Source organism: Peromyscus maniculatus, chromosome 2, assembly GCF_049852395.1.
Source record: "Peromyscus maniculatus bairdii isolate BWxNUB_F1_BW_parent chromosome 2, HU_Pman_BW_mat_3.1, whole genome shotgun sequence".
Classification (NCBI taxonomy): domain Eukaryota; kingdom Metazoa; phylum Chordata; class Mammalia; order Rodentia; family Cricetidae; genus Peromyscus; species Peromyscus maniculatus.
In genome coordinates, this window is record NC_134853.1 from 16371452 (window position 1) to 16396470 (window position 25019).

General features: G+C 46.4%; 1 protein-coding gene across 1 annotated transcript in view; it reads right to left on the bottom strand.

The window, feature by feature from the left end:
* The window catches only part of Znf704 (zinc finger protein 704), a 200323-nt gene extending 175543 nt beyond the window's left edge, over positions 1 to 24780 (bottom strand). Inside the window, exon 1 of the mRNA XM_076563795.1 lies at positions 24316 to 24780. Coding sequence (XP_076419910.1) covers positions 24316 to 24765 — 450 coding nt within the window. The 5' untranslated portion in view covers positions 24766 to 24780. The remainder of the gene's footprint in view (positions 1 to 24315) is intronic.
* Positions 24781 to 25019: the final 239 nt, after the last annotated feature.

Genomic DNA, 25019 nt, shown 5'->3' on the forward strand with positions numbered 1-25019 from the left:
CGGGAGCAGGTCACCAACGGAGCTGGTGTGATTCCTGCCACATGAGGCTATTTTGTTTTCAGAAAACAAAGCTCCATTTATTCCTAGGGCCTAGAGAAAAGTCATAAGCCAAGAAGAGACTAGAACATCACCACCCAGCTCCCCCCTAAACCGACCGCTCTTCCCTTTCGAGAGAAAGGGCTAACTAAGGAGAGCTGTGTTCATTCAGGATCTTGTGTGTCAGCAGCCACATGGCAGTGGAACTCAAGACAACAAGCTTACAGAGACAGCCACACGAGAAAGGAGACCAGAGCCTGTCACCAGCAGTGTCCTCGACAAAGTAGTCTAGATTATACGCCCAGTGTGTATAAGATAGCTGTGAGAAGGCTATCTCAAGGATGCTCACACACAAGTAAATAAAAATATTAGTAATTCTTTAAATAACGCTCTTGCCATAGCCAGACATGGTAGCATTGGTCTTTCATCCCAGGATGAGGCATTCAGCTCAGCATGGCCACATGAAACCCTGTCTCATTCCCCACCTGCAAAGTTGCTGGTCCCATAAAATGGACTTCAATGCTATAATTTCTTAAGCTACATAAATATCTGTAGTTTCCATCAACACCCATTCCATGTTCTAAGAATGTTGAGTCTAACAGAGAGATCTACTTTCTTCCTGAAGATGTCCAACCTGGCATTCTGTGGGCCAAGAAAATATGTCACAACATACGCTAGGACTGAGTCCCTGGTAAGAGACAAGGGCAATGCACTGGTGCTTCTCCCAGGCTGAGTGAGAACTGTGTGGTGGGTTAAACTTGAAATGTTGCCTGCGGGCTCAGGTGCTGGAACACTTGGCCCCCAGATGGTGGCGCTGTTTGGGAACATTATGGGATGTCTAGGAGGTGGCAGGCGCCTTGCTGGAGGGAGTAGAGCACCTGGGGCAGAGGGAGAGATCAGAACTTCTGTTACCTGATCCTAGCCACTAGGCGAATGTTTAAAACGCCAGTCCCTTTGCTTTTAACAGCAGCAGAAGAAGACAGGAAGTCAAAACTCCAAGCTGAGTGCAGCTGTGTACGTTAGAAAATTATTACTCGGCTGTTCTCTCTCCACTTCCTGAGTGTGGATGCAGCGTGATTAACTCCTGCCACCATGCTGGACTCCATCCCTCTAGAACTATAGCCAAAAGAAGCCCTTTCTCCTTTACGTTGTTTGTCGGGTCATTTAATCACAGCAACAGAAAAGAACCAATACAAACTCCCGTAAGCTCAGAAATGTTCATTTCTAGAACAGGACCACAAGTGTGAAGTGTGTTTCTGCTTAACGTAGCAACAAACAAAAGCATCCTGACTTGAATTAAGCAAGTACACGTGCTGGACATTTGACAACTGTTTTGGCTGCTCAATCACCAATGTTAGCTTGCGCTCTTTGCTTTAAGGTGGATCGTAGAACAGAGCTTGGCAAATAAGTGATCTCCCTGTGACTCTGCTCTGATAACCCAGACCCAGCAAGAACCTGTGGAAGATGAGCGAAATCCCATATTATTATTAGCTCCTTTATTCCTACCAGGACCTTAATATGTTCTACAAATACAGCTTCTAAAATAAGAAAAGGTTACATAAAACCCAAGATTATTTTAGTAGTTCTGGAGAAAACAGTCTTAAATAAGGAGGGAATTATGGGGGAGGGAGGCAATGAGGAAAGTGTTGGAATCAAAAGTGAATGTTGAGGAAGCAAAGCATCATGGGAAAGGTAGGACTCGGTCATAGATGAACTAGAGGGAGGAGGAAGCCAGAGGAAACCCAGAGTGTGGAACAACATGCCGCTCTCTCCATTCCTATGCTTTCAAGCCTGTTTAGAGAGCACCCCTTCTACACAGCTACATCTGCTGGGCCTGGGCTAGTGTCAACAGCAGGATGCGGAGAGATAAGGAAGACAACGGTGAAGGCCTGGAAGCCACTAGAAAAGGTGTCAGCGGGTGTGTGGCATGTGTACACAGAAGACTATGGAAGACAGTCATCCTGAAGATTTCAACAGGAAAATCTAACCGCATGGTGGGTGAGACAAAGGGCACACAAATCAGAGAGGATTTCAATAACGGCCATTTACTAAGTCACCTTAAATGAGTCACTTCAACACGATGGCCACGTACCTCACGGTTAACCTAAGTGGCAATGACTATAGGGTTTGAAAATATTATACCGCATCGAGAAAGGATGCTAACGGGCAGAGCACTAGGAAACACAAGGAAAAAAATCAGTGTTTGTGTTTGCTTCAGGAACCCACAGGTAGAACACGCACAAATGCTCATTTCCCCTTATGCAATTAAAGTGAAGCTTCCCTCCCTAGTGAGACACTCCGAGTCTTGAGTTTGTCTCTGCTTCTGCTCCTTAGAGCCATCCTGTCAACATCACCATCTTCTTTAAGCATTCATAAGCGCGTGCACGTCTACACACACACACACACACACACACACACACACACACACACACACACACACACACTCAGCAAAGCAAAACCCAGGAATCCCTGAGCTGTGCTCCCATCCCGCTGGTCTCTACTTTACAAGAGAGTATCATTAGGGAGCATTTAGAACTCTAACTTTCAAACAAGGCTCGTACAACGGCACCAGTGAAGTGAAATTTCTTGAGATAGCTACTGTCCCATTTCCCTTTCCTGGGAGCTAAAATCAGAAGTGTTGCTACCTGATCCTAGCCACTAGGCGAATGTTTAAAGCCCCAGTCCTTTGCTTTTAACAGCAGCAGCAGAAGACAAGAAGTCAGAACCGCCAAGCTGAGTGCAGCTGTGTTCTTAGAACATCACTACTCACTGCCAGCTCTCCCTGTTGCAAAATGAAGGCCGCACTGCATGCCCCATGCTTTCCTGTCCCTGCCTGTGCATTTCACAGAACTGTTGCTTGTTTGCCTAACAATTCCCCCAGGGGCCTTTTTCAAAGAGTAACTCAGCAAAGAGGCAAAGCACAGAGTACTACAGGAATTCCATGTTTTGAGAGCCCTTAATAAAAGTGACAGGGGAAATATGTTTGAGCTCTTCATTTAATGTTTTCTTAATTGTATTTCTTGAGCAAAAGTTTTTAATTCTGGTAACATTTAACAACTGCTTTATAATTAGTGTTGTCTGGATGTCTGGATCTTCTCTAAAATGTCATCTTTGCCTACTCAGAGGTTGCAGAGATGGTTGCCTTGACTTCCTTACGGAAGTGTACGAATTCATCAGGCTGTGTCCCACCTTTTATCCGTCCTTCCAAATGAGCTAGTTCAACAGAGTCCACTGGTTTTCTCTGTTGTCTTTGTCTAGGAATAAAGAACTCAAATTTTGTTTTTCAAACTTATTTCAAGTGCTATTTATACTTTAGTTTGTCCATCTCTATTTAAAAAATTCTGCTGGGCCAGGTGTGCCTCACACCTTCAATCCTAGGACTTGGGAGGCAGAAGCAGGCAGATCTCAATGAGTTCGAGGCCAGCCTGGTCTACATAGGGAGTTCTAGGCCAGTTAGAAGAATAAGTGAGATACTGTCAAAACAAAATAAAACAAACAAGATTGTTAAGGTTTCGATTGAGCCTGTGGAATCTATAAACTTGTGGAGAATTGTTAGCATAAACACACGGGGGTCTCTGAACACAGTAAATCAATGTCTTCATGGAAGTCTCCTTGGAGTACTCTCCTCAACATTTCAGAGAACTACACAATGTTTTTGAAGTTTTCATTAATTTTATCTCTGCCTATTTAGTTTTCGATGTTATCATTAGAGTGTTTTAAAGAATCTGTTTATTAAATTCACAAGTGTTACCTTTTCCAAATATTTTATTAGTTTTGTGAATATCATACTGTAAGGTTTGGTGGATGTTTGAAATGATGGAGAGTGCCTGATCCTGGGGAAGGATGAGGCAGTTATGCAAGGATGAACCCTCCCTCAGGCTTATCCCATCCCTCCCTCCCTCCCTTTCTCCCTCCCTCCCTCCCTCCCTCTCTCTCTCCAAACCCCACCCACTCAGAGTCTCTGAACAAAGAAAAGGCACCAAAAAGCCCAGTTCCCAATTCTTAGTGGCTACAGCTGCTTCCTCGGTGACTGCCTCCCCTGAAGTTGCCTCCACCCAAGTCCAAGTCCAAGTCCTCCCCTAAGCGCTCAGCTTTTGACCATATTTGGGCACAAACCCAGATTGTGGCAGACACATCATCACCCCTCTCCTACAACCCATAACATCTTTCTGCTTTCGTTTGGGGGTGCAACTTCTCTGGCCTCGATCTCTGGGACTGGAGTACCCACCCGGGAGTTGCTCTGCTCAAATATACCTGTTGTTATATATTTTTTTTTTCAATTTGGCTTGATCTGACTTACTGCATTGGCAGAGAAACCTATTGCCTGGAGGCAGAAAACCTATTACATACAACATATTTATCACATTCACCCTCAACTCCGCCTCTCATCCCCACCCACGCAACTTCATGTTCCCTCTCTTTTCTTCCCCGGCCCAGATCAAGGCTAGTGTGTGCTGTCCAACTACTCTTAGGAGTGAAGCCTGGAGTCCTGGAGTGTGGCTGACATACTAGGGGTCATACCATTAAAGAAAGACTCTTCCTCTCCCAGCAGCAAGCAAATGCTAATAACGCCTCAGCTAGGGGTGGGGCTTCCTGTCCAATCCCCCTTCATGCTGGGGTTTTGTCTAGCTTGCTGTGTGTGTTGTCACAATCACTGTTTGTATATGTGTGTGCCCTGTTCTCTCCAGAGAACACTGTTTTCTGGCATGTCACCCAGCACCTCTGGCTCTTACAATCTTCCCTGTCTTCCTTCTTTGAAGATCCCTAAGCCTTGAGGGGAGGAGTGTGAGGTAGACATTTCATTGAGAGCTCAGCATCCCAAAATCTTTTATTCTCTGCATGTTGACCAGTGTTAGGACTCTGTGTTAACTGAGACCTACTGCAAGAAGCAGCTTCTCTGATGAGAGCTGAAAAATGTATTCATCTTTGGGAACTGCAATAAGTCATCAGGAGTCATCCTAACACTATGTCCATTTAGCAGAATAGCAGTAGGTTGTCCCTGGGGCCCGTGCATTACCTGGGCCAGGTGTAAGTTCCATGTTGTGGAGCTGGCCTTAAATCCAATCAGAGCGTGGTTGGTTGCTCCCGTAACATTCACACCACCTTTGCACCAGTGGATGTATCTGGCCGTGCCAGTAATTACTGTAGCTTTCGGGCTCCAAAGCTGGCTAAGACAGATAACTCTTCTCCTCCGGGGTAATATGGATAGCACCTTCCAACACTGAGAAAGTTAGGCAGTAGGGATGAAACTTCCAGGCCAGTACCTGCTTGTTATCTCTAATTTTATGACTCAAGTATGTTATATCTTCACCAATGGAGGTTTACTGTCAAATTCTGGAGGGTAAACAAGAGCAATGGGAATGGCCTGTACTGTAGGCAGACGTGAGGTGTGTGTGTGTGTGTGTGTGTGTGTGTGGTGGGGGGGTGCTGATCTATTAAAACCCAGTGGTTAACAGTTCATTAAAAAGTAACCCATTCCTGGCATTAGTGGTATTATCCCATCACAGAGTAACTTCACTTAAACTCTTTTTATATATGTACATATTTTAAGAAGCGTCTACAGCAGTAGGTTTTCGTGTAGTTTTTTCAAAAGGCTGTTAGTGTCAACTGTCACTGGAGTTTTTACAAATCTCACTTTAGCTGCTTTCACTGCTTCCTTGGGAGTCTCTCTGTGCACACCATAAGCAAGCACAGAGTTTTCTTTCTTCCTCTCCGATCTTTATGCTTTTTCTTGTCTCGTTTTTTATCACTGGCTCAGACCTCATGACAAGCTAACTGAACAGGTTAGAAAAGACATCTTTGAGTCCTGATAGTCACTGAATGGTGGTGTTTCACACGTATTATGGCAGCTACAAATTCCTAATACATCGTATCAGTTTAGAGAATTTCCATGATTGGCCAAGCATTTTTTAAATCATGAATGAATATTTTCCCTTTCAATCTCTAATAGTGTAAATTATATTGATTGACCATTAAATATTTAACCAACCTTACATTCTTAGAGGAGAAAAAAGAAGCCAGTCATAAAAAAGCATACTGTTTTACATATGAAAGTCTATAATATTCATTATTTGGTTTTTTTTGTTTGTTTTGGTTTGGGGTTTTTTGTTTGTTTCGTTTTTGGTTGTTTTTTTTTTGTTTTTGTTTTTTTTTTTTTTTTGTTTTTTTTGTTTTTAAGACAGGGTTTCTCTGAGTAACAGTCCTAGATGTCCTGAAACTAGCTCTGTAGACCAGGCTGGTCTTGAACTCACAGAGTTCTGCCTGCTTCTGCCTCCTAAGTGCTGGGATAAAGTCGAGTGCAATCACTGCCCGGCTAATACTCCTCACTTGTAATAATACTGTATAGTTCTAGTGGAAGATGCACTATGTTTTTAGGAAGAAAATCTTATCTCTTTTTTGATAAAGATTTTTGTAAAATTGGTATTATTTCTTTCATGTATTGTTATGTGTAGTTAAACACAGAGATAGGCTCTGAGAAATACATTTTTTCCAAGGGTAACACATCCTAGTGTCCATGTTACAAACAAAATCAGCCAGGCACCATAACCTTAGAGGTCTAGGTCCACCTCTGGATATGTGGTCTTTGTTACCTGAAACATCTTGATGTGATGTGTGACTTTATTTGATAGATTTCACTGGTGAAGGCATCAGGCCAATGTGAAAAAGATCTCAATTATAAATTCCATTTCTATGAGCTATGGTTAATTACTTAAGTATCTTGCTACTCCATGTGGTGTATTCTGTTAATTTATGTTTCATATTTCAAACTTATCAGTGGATTAATCCATTGGTCAGATCAAAGCCCTTATGATCCAATCATTTCCCTTCTCAGCTAGCAACTAACCCTGTAACACATGGTCTTCTGGGGCATTCCAAATCCAAGCAAAAACAGGTCAGTTTGTGAATATTTATTGTATAATAGGTTTATTTTTAAACCATTCAGTTTTGTCTTCTATGACAAAGCATTCTGTGAACATTAATTAGTTTTGTTAATAGTGCTTTTTGAATATTCTCTACTTTCTTAATTTTTTGGCTACCAATTCTATCAATAATTAAAATATTCAACAATGACTGTTCATTTGTCTATTTCTCTTTTTGGCTTTTGTTTTGTATATTTTTAAACTCTGTGAGGTGAGTAATATTTAGGATGTTTGTTTCCTTAGTAAAATGATTTCCTTTTTACATTTTGTGTGTGTCCACGTGTGTACAGGTGGAGGTCGGGACACCTTGCAGGCGTCAATTCTCTCCCACCGTGTGGGTCCCAGGGATGCACCTCTGGTGATTAGCAGGTGCCATCATCCACTGAACCAGCTCACCAGCCTCAAACTAACTCTCTTGCGCTTTCTTTTTTTTTTTTTTTTTTTTTTTTGGTGTTTTTGAAACAGGGTCTCTGGATGTAGGCTGGGATGTCCAGGGAATCACTGTGTAGACCAGGCTGGTCTTGAACTCAAGATCTTACTTCCTCTGTCTCCAAAAGTGTACCACTACCATGCCCGGCTGTTTTGTTTTTAAAGCGATGGGTCATATTACTGGTCTAAATCCTTGTACTCAAGCCAATTGTGTGCCACAGACCCCCTTACAGGCACTAGCCACCACCCTGGGGTTTCTCTTTTGGAAATAGCTTTGTTTCCTATGGTAGCATACAAAGGGAAATCTTGAAAGCAAATTGAGGGACTCCAAACACTGAGCATAAGCGAATCCACCCATGAGCAGATCAAGAGCTTTCTGTTTTGTCTCCCCTGACCCACTGTTGGTATAAGGTACCCAGAATTGTTGTAGGGGTTACGCTGCAGATGCACTGCCTGAAGGGTTCACTCCCAAGCCGTCTTGGCCCATTATGACCTAGACTGTGTTTCCTACCTTACACCAACAGCAACAGGCATACACAAATGCTGCTGGTTGTATATCTTTCTTTTCTTTTAACATTTTTATTTTATATTTTTCAGCACATTAATCTGAAAGGAATCTTTCTTATGCTCTTAGCTACATAAGCAATCTAAGAAATGAGTCACCAGCCACGCCAGGTCTGTACAACAGGAACACTTTCACCAGAGACAATGATTTTGACTCACCTCTTTCGGCTAAGTGGTGAAAAATCAGCCTGAAGAAAGTGACCAACAGGTTAAAAGTGGTGACAAGGAGCCAGTGGGATGCTTGCAACCAAAACTAACCTGAGTTTGATCTCCAGAACCCAAATGGTGGAAGAGAGGGCTGGTTCCACCAAGCTGTCCTCTGGCCTGCACTTGAAAGCCTTGGTATTTCATTCCCCACACCAGAAAAAAAAAAAAAAATTAAAAAAAAAAAATATATATATATATATATATGTAAAAATAAGTAAATGTTTTTAAAGAGGTGCCCAGCTTTTTGTTGTTGTTGTTGTTGTTGTTTAAACACACACACATACAATGGATTACTTACTAAAAGCTGCAATTGTGGGATACTGGCTTGCTTTCCTCTAATAGCCACCCTCCATCAGGCCACACTACGTCTAACACACACACACACACACACACACACACACACACACACACACCTACATACATACATACCAGGTTATATAAAAATCTCAAGTAACTGTGGGCAAAGCAAGAGTTTAAGAATGAAATTTCTTTATTCCCACACTGCTTGGAATTTTTTTTGAGCAAAACCTAATTCTAAACTTCTGTGTGGCAGGTGTAAGTGTCAATGGGAGCTTCCTTTGGGTGTCAGGGCCCCTTTCCAGGTGGCTAGAAGAGAACCGAGGGTTTTACCGCCAGTGTGTTTGTTCAGCACACACGACTTGTTGACCATGGCCAAATGCTAAAATGGGGCAGCTGTACCAAGTGCACTGGCTGTGGGTGTCTGATCCTTCCCAGCCTTCTCCCGATCCTGCCCCTTGAACTACAGTTTTCTGATTTATCCAAGCCTTTTACACATCTCAGTGGATATGGTAACCACCACGTGGCCTAGTTTGCGCCAGTGCCATGGAATGCTCTTTTTTAATGTTTTAGGGCATTTATTTTGTTTTTACTAACTTCTTTTCGTATTGAAAGAAAATGAAAGCACTTTATTTATGTATTTTTATTTTATGTTCGGGAGTGTTTTGCCTGCATGTACATAGACCACACTGTGTGCAGATTCCAGAAAAGGGCACTGGATCCCCTGAACTAGAGGTGCAGACTTGTGGGATGGATACTCAGAGTCTTCCGCACGAGCAGCATGTTCTCTTAACTACCAAGCGGCCTCTCCAGCTCCAGTGAAGCACATTTCGTCAGGCAATTCTGTGCAAGGGAAAGCATCTGAAAGACGCTGGGTGCTCTTCACCAGTAGAGGACCTTGCTCGTCCCTACAAAGCTCCTGTCCTGCCCTTAGCTAAAAGAGCAGGACACGTGTGTATATTTAACTCCTGGGTGACTATAGCCTAAGTGTCATGTGATATTTTGATTGTGTTCTGATAAAGCTTGCTTGGAGTCAGAGGACGGAGCCAGCCACTAGCTTACCAAAATTAGCCATAGAGGTTTGGAGGACTAGACAGACAGAAGACAGAAAGTAGTGAGGCAGGGCTGAGAGAAGATCTCGGCCCTTTTGGAGGAAGGACTGGAAGATGTAGGAGGCGACTGGTGGCTGCCTCCCTGCTTGTCTGATCTTTCAGGTTCTCACCCCGGTATCTGACTCCCGATTATTTATTGATAGAGAATAATTAGATAAACAATTCACATAAGTCTTCTGTAAAACCCTGAGCAAATCTAGAATTTTCTACCCTTGTTCCCAGTCCATAGCCCTCTGGGGAAAGTTGATTCTTTACTGTCTCCATCTCTAAGTTCAAGGGCAGCCTGGTCTACAAAACGATTTCCAGGACAGATGAGCTACATAGCACGACCCTGTCTCGAAACAACAACAGGTGCTTACTGCTGTGGTACAGGACTTAAGCTCCCAGTACCTCCATTAGGTGGAGCGTAACTGCTTGTGACTTCAGTTCCAAGGGATCCACCATTGCATTCTGGCCTCCAGAGACACCAGCACAAAAGTGAACACAGCCACACATATATGCACATAATTGAAAACAGTTAATCTTTGGGCTGGAGAGATGGCTCAGAACATAAGAACACTTGCTTCTCCTGTAGAAGACTGAAATTCAGTTGCCAGCAACCACACAAGACAGATCACAACCAACTGTAACTCCAACTCCAGGGGAATCTGATGCCCTCTTCAGGCCTCCCTGGGAACCTGCACACACACAGTTTTAAAATAATAACAAAAATAAATCTTTAAAAAAAATGTGAAAGGCTCCTGAAATGAACTTGGGTCCTCTGGAAGAACAGCAAGTGCTCTTAATTAATAAACCATCTCACCATCTATCTCCAGCCCTTTAATTTTTGGCAAAGAGGGTCTTTTACTAGGACCTGGTACTCACCAATCAGGCAGAGTTAGCTGACCGGCGAGCCTCGAGGATCTGCCTGCCTCTGCGCCCCACCACAGGGGATTATTAGCACAGATCACTGCTTCCTCATCCGGGTCCTGAGGATGGAACTCAGGTCCTCGTGATGGTACAGCAAGCTCTTTACCAACAGAGCTATCGCTCCGTCTCGGAACAGTTTTTACTACAAGCAACATATGATGAAACAAGACTATTTTTCTTCCAAACAGACACATTTCACATTTATTTTTTTGTAAGTTCTAAGACTGTCATTCATTTTTTTTATTAGTTTTCTAATATTTTGTTAGATTCACTTTGAGTTGGAAGAACATGAATCCACTAATTGAAAACACTGTCCAAAACATGCATTTGAAGAACATGTTCTTAATTAAACTTTGGATCTCGACCCAAACTAATAGAGAACGTGCAGCTCGGTGTTCAGTGAATAGCTCACAGCTGACTTGCACAGCACAAGCTCCATGAAGCTTGACAACTTATGAAAATGGCAATTCACATTGTTTTAATTTGTGAGTTGGTCCAAAAAAGTCTCCTCTCTCCTTGAATTTCCATTGTTGCTTAGGTACCAATTCCAATTATTTTTTAAATCTGTTGGTCCCAACTGTTTTCTGAAATGTTTGACAAATATCTGTGTCATTTGATATGAAATTACCTCACATGTATTTCTTTCCACAGACGCTGCCATTTCTCTCTGAGGCTTGTTTTCCACATCCATAAAGCGAGTGATACGGTACGGACCTCTACATTTACCAAGAGGGTCAAATGAGGCTGGCCGTGAGGAGCCTCTGTACGCTGTAATGTATTGAACGTGGAACACGTCCACCACGTCCAGCCACATCCAAAGCATCTGTCCCGTGGCACTCTGCGCTGTGCCCACGGAGAGGGGTCGATCCCGTATCTTGGTGAACTGAAGAAGTCCTCTCACTGATGCTGGTTATTTCCGTCACTCTTCTTTGGGGACGTGAAGACAAATTAATAATTATACCTTCCTGGTATAAATGCCTCTTGCTGTTTTGCTCCCTCAGTATTTTTAGTTCTATTACAACCACACTTCTCAAACCTCCCTTTCTCACCTCCTAGACCCGGCTGGCCAAGAAAATTACTGTTCTCTACATTTCACATGAGAATTGGGGCTTATAGCCATAAAAATAAAAATGGGCCAGATGAAATAATTACCTTTGAAACTCAATACTGAATCGGCTATCTGTCAAGCCCACTAAGAACACTTTCTTTCTTCTTTGTGCCTGTAAAATCTGCATGATAATGTTTGTTTATCTGTAGATGGGACCTTACTGTTAGCCAAGGCTGGTCTCTAATTCCTGGGTTCAAGGCATCCTTCTCCCTCAGCCTTCCAGAGGAGCTAGGTCTACAGGTGTGTGCCACCGTGCCGTTAACAATTTACTTTCATAAGAATACTGTGTTAGCAGGGTGGGGGAGTACGCATCTTTACACCCAGCATTCGGGAGGCAGAGGCAGGTGGATCTCTATGAGTTTCTAGCTGGAAAGGGATATATTTGTGAGACCCTGCCTCAAAATAATAATGATGATGATGATGATGATGATGATGATGATGATAATAATAATAAAGTTTTTTTTTTTAATGGGGAAGGAGTTCATTGGTTAGGAGCCCTCAATGCTCTTACAGAAGACTTGAGTTCAGTTCCCAGCAACCATGTCAGGCTGCTTATAACTTCCTGTAGCCCAGTTCCAGGGGATCTGAGACCCTTTTCAAGCCTCTGCAGGTACACTCATGTTACATACACACTAAAAATAAACTGCCAGGTGTGATGTGCACGCCTTTAATCCCAGCACGTGGGAAGCAGAGGCAAACAGATCTCTGTGAGTTCAAGGCCAGCCTGGTCTACATGGTGAGTTCCAGCAGAGCCAGACTTACAAATCTCCAGAATAAAATAAATTTAGTGTGCATAGGAAGTATGAATGCTGGGGGATAGGGCACAGACCATAGCAAATGTGTGGAGGTCAGAGGACAACTTTTTGGAAGTCATTCTCCCACTCTGTTTTCAGGCAGGTCTCTCTTGCTTCTGCCCCTGTATACCCCAAGCTAACTGTTCCACAGGCTTCTAAGTGACTTTTCTGTGACTACCTCCAACCGTGCCATAGGGTGCTGGAATTACAGGTGTTTGCCAACACATTCAGCTAGTCAGCTTTCTTCCCTCCTTTGGTGTTTTTTTTGTTGTTGTTGTTGTTGTTTTTTTTTTTGTTTGTTTTTGTTTTTTTTTTTTAAGACAGGGTTTCTCTGTGCAGCCCTGGCTGTCCTGGAACTCATTCTGTAGACCAAGCTGGCCTTGAATTCACAGAAATCCACCTGGCTCTGCCTCCTGGGATTAAAGGTGTAGGCCGTCTCGGCCACCGCCGCCGCTGCCACCACCGCCGCCGCCGCCGCCACCACCACCACCGACCGGGCCAGCTGTTTTTAATGTGGACTCAGGAGTTGAACTCAGGCCACCAGACTTACACAGCACACATTTTTACCTGCTGAACCATCTCCCTGGCCCGAGTTTTAATTCTTTATCTCAAGCCATTAGGCACGCACTTCTGGCTTTCCTACTGAAGAAAAGAATTATAAGCCAATATTTCCTAAAGCCTATCCAGAGGAAAAGTGCTCTAGAGATGGAGAAGGGGCATGCAGTCTAGAAAAATTCGTAAAACAGACCAACGACCCAACCTGTATTCATCTTAGAAATGGAAAATGGTCCTTGGTACATGCTCAGTGACTCCTTTATATTGGTATCAGTATTCTATGACTCTCACAATTCACTGTTATTTTGAAATATTTTATTACTGGAAAAAATCTGTTATCTGTTTTTAACTGGATCTTCCAGAGCTGGTACACTCAGAGTCCTTTCTCACCGGGCAGCTCCCTCACCGGAGAAAAAGGAAGTACAACTGGCAAACTTCAGGCGAATGTCCCGTCTTCCCCATGAAGAAAGACTCCTATACCAAGTGCAAGACACAGAAACCTAGGAAGAGATTCTCAGCCATGCAAAGGAGAGAGAGAAGTGACATCCTATACTTCCACCGCAGGCTGCAACATCTCACCGTGGTGGAGGGGATTCCTCACCCTGCTGGACCACTGAACTGCTGCAGGACAAGAGCTATAGTATAAACAGAAGAGAGACGTCTCTGCCCTCTTTGTATAGGAAAATGACTGGCAGCTTTCTGGGCCGGGAGGGAAGTTCACTACCCACCATACCAGGAGCTCAGATGAAGGAGTCATTTTTGGGGGCAGCTCACTGAAATGCCTGGGGAGCACAGTACACCGAGGAGCAGGACTGGGGATTCAAAAAAATTTACAAATTGATCCTTTCCAAAACCATAAAAAGAAATGCACTTCCACTCACACCCACTTTGGGGAGGTCTCTGGGCCACATCCCATAACCACTGCTAATGATGGGCTAATGTTGCCCCAGATGTTCAACCACAACACTGAGGCCCAGAGCAGTAATGCAGTGAGAAAGGTCACACAACCAGCACTGTAATGCGAGTCTTAAAATAAAATCAAACCTGAAGCCAGGTATTGGGGTGAACGCTGGAAGATCAGAGAAGCAGAACAAGCCACAGCTTCCTCACCTCCCCAATTCCTCAGCTGATGCTGTTTCCTCAGACTGGAAGCCTCTGTGTCCTCATCTGAATGGATCTCAGCTGATCTGCTGCTAAAAGCCTAAAAGCTTAACCAGCCCTAGTTCCTGGTCCTCATGCCTTATATACCTTTCTGCTTCCTGCCATCACTTCCTAGGGTTAAAGGCGGCGTGTGTCGCCATGCCTGGCTGTTTCCAGTGTGGCTTTGAACTTACAGAGATCCGTCTTCGGAATGCTAGGAATAAAGGTGTGTGTGTCACCATTTTCTGGCCTCTATGTCCATCTAGCAGCTGTTTTGTTCTCTGACTGCTCAGTTAAGTTTATTGGGGTGCACATTATATCGACCACACAGCATATTGCCAAGACAGACCTGAAGCCAGAGCCTGCTCTGCGTCGTGTCCCTATTTATAGAGGACTAGCCGTGAGGTGGGGGGTACTGCAGGGTCATCGGCTTGGACCCGAGCCTGCTCCTGTAGCATATCTCACTAGAATACTGCCGTGAAGGTCCCAGCAACAGGTAACTATCCTGACTGCAAGACTTGGCTGATAAAATCTTAGGACATACAATCCTTTAAAAGAAAGAGAAGGGTGGGTGGGTGGGTGGGGCGGCAGGCAGGTAGACTGGATTAAATTTAAAATGCTGTCACATTTGACATTCACTCATTTTGATTGGCTACTCAGTATGCCCTAAAGTAGAAATAGCACTGTCCTCACATCTTCCACTATGAAAGAGACACTGGGGAAGCAAGGATGTCCCCGGGAATCTCCTGGGAAAGCACATGGACTCAAGCCCTCACAGGGCAAGCCCAGAAGGCACGTTCCATTTCTTCACACTCACGGACCTATGCTCTCCTACAGCCCAACAGACTCCAATCCCAATGTACATTCCTGCGATGCTCTAGATTCTCCCAAACTCTACAGTAGAGGCTGCAGACAGGGTTCAGTCAGTGTCAGATCTCCAGTACCTACATAAAAAGTCAGGCATGGCAGTGCACACCTCAGTGCTGAGGAGGCAGAGATCCTGAGGGCTCACTGGCCAGCTAGTTGAACTGAACCAATGAGCTCCACGTTTAATAAGAGACCTTGTTTCAAAAAACAAAGTGGCTGGACTGGAGAGATGGCTCAGCAGTTAGCACTGGCTGCTCTTACAGAGAAGCTGGGTTTGGTCCCCAGCACCCACACGGCAGCTCACAATGATCTGTCATTCCAGTCATGGGGCGTCTTAAGTCCCTTGTATGTGGCACATGGACATACATGCACCCCCCCCAAAAAAAAAAAAACAAAATAAATAAGTTTTTAATTAATTAAATGGCAATGATGCACCTAACACTGACCACTGTCCTCCACACAGAGATGTAAGCAAGCGTGCGCGCACACATGCACACACATGCATGCGCATGCACACACACACACACACACACACACGCCCTCTTACAACCAAGTCTATCTTTCCCACAAATTCTAACACAGGATTTTCCAAAACAGTATCTTCGGTGAGGTAAATTTGATGACTCGTATCTCCCACCCATATTTCAGAGTTGCACTCTGGTCCTTCTTACCCACTAAAGAGCAACAACCGAGGTTGCTTGCCAAATGCAGTCTAGGAATTACCTCCTGGCCAGACTATATAATTTTCTTTAACATAAACTGTTTGGTTGCATTGTTTTAAAGTATATATCAAAATTAGATGCCAAGTTGTGACTCATCAGTTGGCTTGGAAGAACTAATCATGATCTTATTAGGCACAAAGAAAACCGAGGACTGCTCACCTCCCTCCAGATCTCCTGGGAGGAATGCTGAACTGCAGGCTCCCTGGAAGCAGAGGGAGCCATGAATTGCTGTTTCCATGTGTACACCAAGTATCTCTCTGAAGAATGAGCAAGCCATGAACAGCAGATGCACGGCAATCATCCTGATTTGGAAACAGAGATCTGGCCAAGCCACAAAGTTGGTCATCAGAGTTCACAAGTGTTGTGACATGCTGCTGAAGGCCAGACAGAGCCATGCATTCATCTTGAGACGAGACTGTATGGGGCAACTGAAGATCTCCCGACTCAGGCAAACATCAAAATGTCACTGGGACAAGACTGTTTCATGCAGACCTGAAGTTCTGATTTTGCAAGTACAGCAGGGCAGGAAGGACAGGCATTCTTCCTGCCTCGTTACACAGAGCCCATGGCACATGCTCATCCAACTGAGAGTGGGGCTGAATAAATTCAGTCCCTGATTTAAAGTTCGGACATGTGCAAGGGCTGCGGCTCACTTTGGCTCCTTCTCGTTAAGAGGTAAGGGAGTTCAGGTCCTCTTTTTGTTAATCTTGTGGTATGGGCCATCCTATGCAACCATAGTCAAGTGTTCACAAAAGAGAAGAGACTCAAGTCCGTAGCTACTAACTAGGCAAGTTTACCAGTCACACTCTGGCACAAGTGGTCACGGCCGTTGGCTCATGGTGACTTTGTATTTGCCTCCATTCTCTTAAGTATATGTGTCCTTTGAAAACCTCATGGGGGGGGGGGGAAGAAATGGCTCAGAGGTTAAGAGCACTGGCTGCTCTTCCAGAGGTCCTGAGTTCAATTCCCAGCACCCACATGGCAGCTCACAACTGCAACTCCAGTTCCAGAAGATCTGACACCTTCACACCAATTCATATAAATAAATAAGTTAAATACATTTAAAAAAAAAAGAAAGAAAGAAAGAAAGAAAGGAAGGAAGGAAGGAAGGAAGGAAGGAAGGAAGGAAGGAAGGAAGGAAGAAAATCTCACAGGGAAGGGGACAGGGACAGGCCCAGGCAGGATTCACACAGAGAGGACTCCACCTTTCATACCGGTGGCAAGCCAGGAAGCGCCCCCCCCCCAACCACCACCAGTAACTCAGGAGAATGCGCTTTTCAAAGTTAGAAGCTGACAAGCAACACTGATAGAATACTTTGGAAAACCGTGATGTGTCTATCCACAGTGCCAATGATCCAATGAGGATCATTCCTAGGCACAAGAACAATCCCAGAAGGAGGGGGGTGACTAGGGGCAGGCAGAGTGAGGCTCTGTATCAGAAGCCAGAACTGGACAGGTATTTCTTCTTGCAAGGTCTGTCAGCTCCAGAGACAAGGCAGGGTATTAGATTACTAGTTAATCTCCGAATCCCTTCAAACTCCAGCAGACTACAGGTCTGTAAATGACAACTTTGTGTGGTGTCTTTGGCACACACCTTCTGTGTGAGCCAACACCGACAGTTTGTAAAACATGCACTTGTTAGCACACAGGAAGGCAGTGTGGGACACGGGGTCCCTGCCAGAGGCTCCTGGAGTCATCTGATGGTCAAGAGATAAGCTGAAAAATGTGGTAACCATCCCTGGAGAGCTGGCATACAGCCACGGACTATGTCTAATGAACACTAGGAGCACTAAGAACAGCATTGCTAACACAGTGCCTCATTTAGAAGCAGCCCTGCCTCAGTTTTTCAACACAGGAAATCTGGGTGAACTTTCAGCAATCTTTCATGTCCAGGTTCCTCTTAAATGTCTTATCAATCTCTCTGGATTGCTGAGTTCTGCTTGGTTAAACCTCTACAGAGCACGGAAAAGCACTGTCCTGAGCCTTGTGATCTAAGCTCCCCACTGTTCTGTCTTTGCCAACCATGGAGATCTCATTAAAGTCTTCCTCTGTTTGACGGTGCCCTTTTACTGTTAGGAAAATGCTAGTTGAAGTACTGTTCCCTGTGTCACTTAGTTTTTGCATAGATCCTCAGGAGGATTATTAAGAGTTACTTGAGGGAGGGGAGTGGGTATCTTACCAATGGGAAATTGAAAACATTGTAATACAAAGTTTCTCTTCTTGTTTAAATTAATGACTAACTGAGGGAGGGGACTACAGTAATGAAGTAGTACATCTCAGATACTTAGTAGCATTAATTTGTTTACTTTCTCAACCATCAGCAAAAAATGGGTATGTGGTTCACAGCTGCACCTTAGAAAGTTTCAGACTGGGACAACCAAGTGCATGGAAAGCTTAGAAACCCAGAACTCCTCTTCCCTGGAACTATATCCATACACACCTATCCTAGCAATACATTCAGCAGCCTGGGACTGCTACCTGCACTGAGCTGCATCTACACACTCATTTCTGCTCCCAACAACGCAATAGTCTCCCTTCCTTTAGCAACGCCTTGGTAATTCTCCTTTTGTGTTTAGTTTCCATTTAAAAATGTCCTAGTTTGTGTCTGGGAACTCCAGGCAGAGGGCCAGTCCAGCCTGAACCAGTTCAAAATTGCAAGACAAACTATGCCCCCTAAGTTAATTTTTAGGGGGTCAAAACCTATTTTCCCACTTTATGCCTGGGTGCATATATGATTAAAAGTACGTGCATGTGGGAAAGAAAGTACACACAAGAAAGACTTATATACCTCAAGCCTGTCAATCAAAACAGAGAATCACTCACACTACTCCCCATAGCAACCCACTCCTCCTCCTCCTGGACCCCATGAGAGGAAGCATCAAACAAAACTGCTACTCTTGGCCATTCTAGCTGGAGGAGTCCACCACTTCCTTACAGTGCATTCTGTACAGTCTCTTTCAAGAACACATACTGGATGGTGATAATGTCCAGTGGATCAAAGCTCCTGGGCAGAAGCCTGAGGGCCTGAGTCTGACACCCAGGAGGCAGGTTTTATCACATGCTTACTGCAAAACCAAAGACCAGAAGCAGAAACCCCAGAGGATCTACCAGAAGCTAACAAGCCAGCTACCCCAGAGTACAGTGTAACACAGACAACAGGAAACCTCACCTCAACAAAGTGGAAAGAGAACCAACTCCCCAAAGTTGTCCTCTGACTTCCACACATGCACACAATAGCATGTGCACCTACACACACACACACATACATACATACACACACACCACCACCACCACCTCCACCACACACAGTAATTTTTAAATAAATAAAACTTCTTGCTAATTTACTACATATGTGCATTTTTAATTATTTAAATATGGTGGTACAAACCTAGAAACACAAGACCCAGACAGACCACAGGGAACAAGGTATGATTAAGAGCCCTGGCTACGCCTCTGTCTGCAACCATTTATCTTGAAGTGGGATATTGCCTAAGCTGGTATCCTCAGCTGGAGAATGGAGGCCCCACTAATTTTCAAGTTTTACATTCTCAGGAAGTCCTCCTTCAGATGAAATATTTAGGATAATTCCTGTCTCAAAAGGATGCAGTGAGCACTCTTAATACTCTTTTGAAACCTAATTGTCAGGGCTTTATTGGTTTAACCTCTGTTTCTTCCACAACTTTTTACCCTCCCCCTCCTCGCCCTTATTATTCTGTATCCCCTGGTCCCTTAGGGCTCAGCAGCACCAGCAAAAACCAACCCCTCTCTTCTTCCCACTGCCCACCTTCTGCTTAACCCAACTTTGCCTTTCCCGCAGGGGCAGCTCAACAGGAAGCCTGCCCAGGACTCCAGCACGTGGCCTGTCACTGAAGAGCCGTGCATCTTACTTGTCTGTCCCTTCTGTAAAACTAACAGTCCCAGCGGCCCCACTGCACACGTCCTGGCTAGCTATGGGTGCCCAGCGAAGGTTAAAACAATTGCACTGGCCACTCGAATCACTCGATATGTGTTAGCGGGGGTTACTTTTATGATTATCATTCTGTGCGGGAGACAAGAGCATGGAGTTGGGGAAACCGCACGCCCAGGCAGGCTTCTTGCTCTATAAACACAGAACCACAAACCCCAGATGGGCTCTCTATACGGTCTGGCAACTCCACTTCATCTCCCTAGCAGGCTGGCTTTCCCGCTCTCCCATACATCATTTCACGCCTCCAGCTCTTAACTCACCCTCAAATGGCTCTCATCTGCTCCTGCTCTTCTGCTGCTCGAGAGAACAGAGGCGATCCGCATGCACTAGTCACCTGACCATCGTCTATATAAAACATGTACCTCAGCTGGAATCCTCCGCCTTCCCTACCTTTTCCAAGTGATCAGAAGGAGAGTTCAAAGGGCAGCCCTCTTCCACCTGGGTTCCAGGTCTGTGCTCTATAGCTTTCCAGGGACTTGCCCTATGCAGTGACCAGTGACACCTCCCCTGCTCCCCCAACCCTTCACATTCCTTTCGTACTTCCCAGGGATGATGCCCAATGATCCTCCCATCTCCACTTACTTGGGCCCTTGTATAGTATCTCTGCCTTTTAGACTGGGCAGAACCTGTAAACTTGTTTCCAACCAAGATAACACAGCAAAAGACAATGGATTTACTGCTGCCTATGGAAGAGAACCCTACCGTGGCCCCAAGAGGCTCCTTGCTTGTTTGATGAAACAAGAGCCATGCTGAGGAGGCTATAGGGAGGACTGGAAAAATGAGCTCCAGGAGAGATGGAGCACTCAGGTGCAGTCAGCAAGAAGCCGGGGCGGGGGCCCTCGCCTTTCAGGTTCAGGGAAATGAATTCTGCCCATTCATTCTGAACCTAGAATGAATTCTTCCTTGGCCAAACTCCAGAAGAGAAATCAACCCATCTCACCCTTTGAGACTTAGCAACAAAGTTCAGGCTGAAACTGGACTCCTAACACATGGAAGACTTGGCTATATCAGAGGAGGGAAAAGAAAGTGTGGTAATTTGTTACAAAGTTACAAAGCAATAGAAAACCAAGAGGTGTGACCTCTTTCAGAAAAGTCTCACACTCATCCCTAGTCCAGAGCTCACTTCATCTCACCCATTAAAAAAAAAAGTAGACCTTTCTTACTCCTGAACGAATCTTGTCAACCAGCTCTATACACATAACCCTAACCATCTCACCTTGCCTTCAAGGATGGCTCAGTCCACTTGACTTACAACACAAACTTCTGTCAGGAATAACGGTGGGGAGGGGTGGAGTGGGATGGGGTGGGGTGGGGTGGGGTGGGGTCGTGGTGCTGGAGGGATGGCTCAGTGGTTAAGAGCACTGGTTGCTCTTTCAGAAATCCTGGGTTCAATTCCCAGCACCCACACGATGGCTCACAACCATCTAACTGCAGTTCAGGGGGATGACATCTTCTTCTGGGCTCCATGGCACTGTACACACACGGTGTACACATATACACGCTGGCAAAGTATCCATACACATAAGATAAAAATGAACCTTAAAAAAAAAAAAAGCACTGATTCCTTTTATCTAGCACAAATGAATGTCTCTTTGTGTTTATTCAACATCCTATACGTATTCATCTCTGTTCATTGTCCTTTGGTTTTTGGAGCTATTTCTTCACGTGGTTTCTTAACTTTATGTTTTCTACACATCTGATGCTGCTTGAACTATCTTCAGCAGCTTCTCCTAGAAGCACTGACATGGTGCTGCGTCCAGAGCCTGGCCCAAGGTGCTGCTCTAGGAGATACTATATGGCCTCTGGCATCGATGCTGGCGATTTTCAAATTCCCCCTTCTAGCCCAGACCTCCCCCTCAGACTTACATCCTAAACCCACCAGGCTGCCGGCTGCCTCCACTTAAAAGTCTCCCATCACCTCACTGTTAATATGTTCTAACAGAGCACTGAGCCCTGCAGTTTCCCCCCATCTCAGCATACGGCTTATTTAGCCATCCTCTGTGCCAGGAGTTCATTCGGAATTCCTCTCTTCCTTCACTTCCTTCATCCAGGCCACCAAACATTCTGGCAAGTTGAGCTTCGAAATGGACCCTGAATTGGTCCACTGTCTTACTTCCACTCCTGCCAGCTGCTAATGCCAAGCAGTGCTCACATCTCCCAGGACTGTATGGGCTACAGTACCTCACTGCTCTCCCAGCACCCACTGCGGGTCTCTATTCTCCTCCACAGCACGAGCTTTGAAAAATACCAACCACCTGGCAAGCTCTGCCTGATGAAAACCTTCCAGAGACTTCACACTCTATCTTTAAAGGGCCTGCCTTTTCCTTTACTGGCCCAGGCCTGCCTCTGAGACATATCTCCTTCCTACCAAGTTCCAGCCACAGCCACGAGCTGCTTCTCACCTCAAGAGTTACAACCGCTACTCCCCGGTCTTGGATCTTAGGAAGATCCTGTGCAAAGTGTCTCTGCTAGAAGATCAAATGTCCCCTCCCAAGAAGGTTGCCCCTTAAAAGCTTTCTCTTTTCTTCCTAGAATCTAAAATAGTGCTACACACACACACACACACACACACACACACACACACACTAATAATGTCAATAGTTTTTTAAGGTAAAGGTCAGAAGCATCTGTTCACTAATAATCTGCCGGACTCCCCCCATCCTAAGAAAGAAGGCAGCCTCACTTCTGTCACTTGCTAAGAGGGGAAACTGGTTGTTGATTCAGGCCCTTGGCTGAATGAAGTCCCAAGTCCCAGCTCTCTGCTTGAAGCGGCGCAGGCATGGTCATTGGCTCTGCTCGGGAGGGCTGGAGGACAGACTCAGGGACAGCTGAGTAGCTACAGCCCAAATCACAGTCCCGGGTGCTGTGACTACACACTTGTTAGCAGCTGCTCGGGTGCAGCGCGTTATGTGCAGCATGATAAAGTCATACCCTGCTGTGTTCTAGAGTAGCACCTGGCACCAAGTAGGTGCTCAGTAAATATTTGTCAAACAAATGAACACAGGGATATACAGAAATGCAAATTTATTTGTTATGTTCCATTAAAAAAAATCTCTTCGGATGCAGTATCAGGCTAGTGCTAAAGTGATGAGAAACGAGGGTGAATTATACCACAGCGTATTCAACATGCAACTTCTCAGAAGTTGTGAGCAATGTGCTATAAAAGTTGTGAGCAAAGCAATGTGTTAGAAATTTGAAAGAATTTGAATTTATTTGGAGATGTGAAAAATCTTTTCTGCTAATGCTAACGATCACACCCTAGATATTCTGAGTTTAAGGAACAGACTTCTTTCCTACATGGGGCCTGCTTGGATCACAGAGCATAACTTATTATTAATTTTTCTATCTCAATTTGTATAATCACTGTTCAAACCCCCAGACACATTTTGAGTGTGTCTGAACAAAACTGCTAAGGAGCCTGTCTTATCCGGTGTCACTGATGCTATGGAACTTAATTCAAAGCCAGCTACAGGCTGTCGCCACACAAAGCAAGCTTTTCAGCGGGCCGAGTAATGAGTGTGGGCACTCCGGATTCCAACAGCAGCTGTCAAAAACAATCACCCAAATGACCATTTGCTCCAGTCTTCCACACCAGGAGCCAGTCAGTCGTACTCCAGGGTGGTCTAGGAAAGAAACACATTCCCACGTCTACTGCGGGGCTACCCTAACTGCGGTTTAACTTTTCTTTGTAAATACAGTTTCAAGCTTCCAGCCACTTTTGAGAGCGGACACAGGGAGATTTAAAAAAACAACAATCTCCATCAAATTCATTTGTTTATTATGTATTTTCTTCTGAAAACTCCCAAGAATTTTGGGCTATTCTGCTGTCTTAAGGACCCCTGGAGAGAAACAACTCTCCCTCACTTGCCACTTGCTGCCCTCAAAACTTCTTAGCAACATACACGGTGCATGAACCTCAACGCAGTTTGCTTTGTCCAATAGCGTGCTTGGAAGCTCAGCCAGTCAGTTGTGTAATAATAAACCCTTTATCTCCTGAAGATACAAAAACGGAAAGATCGCTCGGTGCTTTAGCGCGGATGGGGACTTGGCCAGAATTAGCCGAAAGTCACATCGTTTCAAACGTCACCCCACCACCTCTACCACCACCACCTTACTCGCTTTCCTCTTTCCTCATTTGTAATCTTCAGGACGGGGGGGTGGGGGGGACACCAAATGCTTAGGATGCCCAGTTTAAGGAGAGCGAGGAAAAGCGCGGGGAGGGGGTGGGGGGGTGGGGACACCAGCAAACAGGTTACTGCTGCACAGGCTCACGGTTCCTTCCCAAGCACCGGTGATGGAAAGCGATCAACAACTGTTCTCAGGTGGAGGGAGGTGTTGCAGGTTGCTTGCTAGTTTCCAGAAGCTTGAACAAGGGAACACTTCCTGCGTCCCCAAGGCGGAATAAAATGTCAACGCCGCGTCGATCGGGCTCAAGACGCCCCTACCTCGTCCCGCTCCCAAGTTCCCCACCCAGCCCGGGGGAAGCGTTCCGTCTCCCACAGGCACGCGGGACCACGATCCGAGCGCGCCTCTGAGCAGCGCCAGGCCGGCCGCCAGGGCGCCGCCGAGCCGCAGTTCCGCGCGCTGCCCACGGCCGCCTGACACACCCCTCCCGGGCCGCGCCGCTCCGCTCGGCCTCCCCGGCGCCCGGCCGCCCCGCGGAGCCCGCTGTGCCCCCCGGTACGCACCTTCATGGCTCCCCGGGCCGGGCCCTTGGGAAGCGCACGGCCGGGTCCAAGGGGCACGAAGCGCTCCTCGGCGTCCTCGTCGTCCTCGTCGCCGTCCACCACCTCGACGACCACCTCTTCGTCCTCTTCCTCCTCGTCGTCCTCCTCCTCCGCGCCCCCTCGGGGCTTCTCCGCCACCCGCCCGCGCGCCCTGCGCCTCCGGCCCGCGCCCTCCTCGTCCTCGTCCTCCTCGCCCAGCAGCAGCAGGACCGGCGACGAGGCGGCGGCGGCGCGCGGGGCACCGGTCCCGCGCGGCGGCGGGAGCGGCGGCCTCCAGCTTCCCGGTGCGGCGGCCGGGCTGGGGCCGGGGGGCGGGAGCCCCAGCGCGGCGGCCTCGGGGGCGGGAGCGGGCGCAGCGCCCCCGCGGCGGCTGCCCAGGCTGGGGCGCTTGGCCAGGCGCCTCGCCTGCATGCCTGCCTGCCTGCGCCGGGCTGCGGGCCCGGGGCGCCGGGCTCCTCGCGGCGGCGGCGGCGGCTGCTGCTGCTACTGCTGGGCCCGGAGACGCGCGGCTGCGGGGCTGCGGGGCCGCCTCCGGGGCTGGCCGCGGCCGCTGGCTGCAAGACGCGCGGGCGCCGCCTTCGCTGGCCCGGCCCGCGGGGACGCCGGCGGCTACGGTGGGGCGGCGCGCCGGCCGCGGGCGGGGGTGGGTGTGAGCGAGCGCGCCG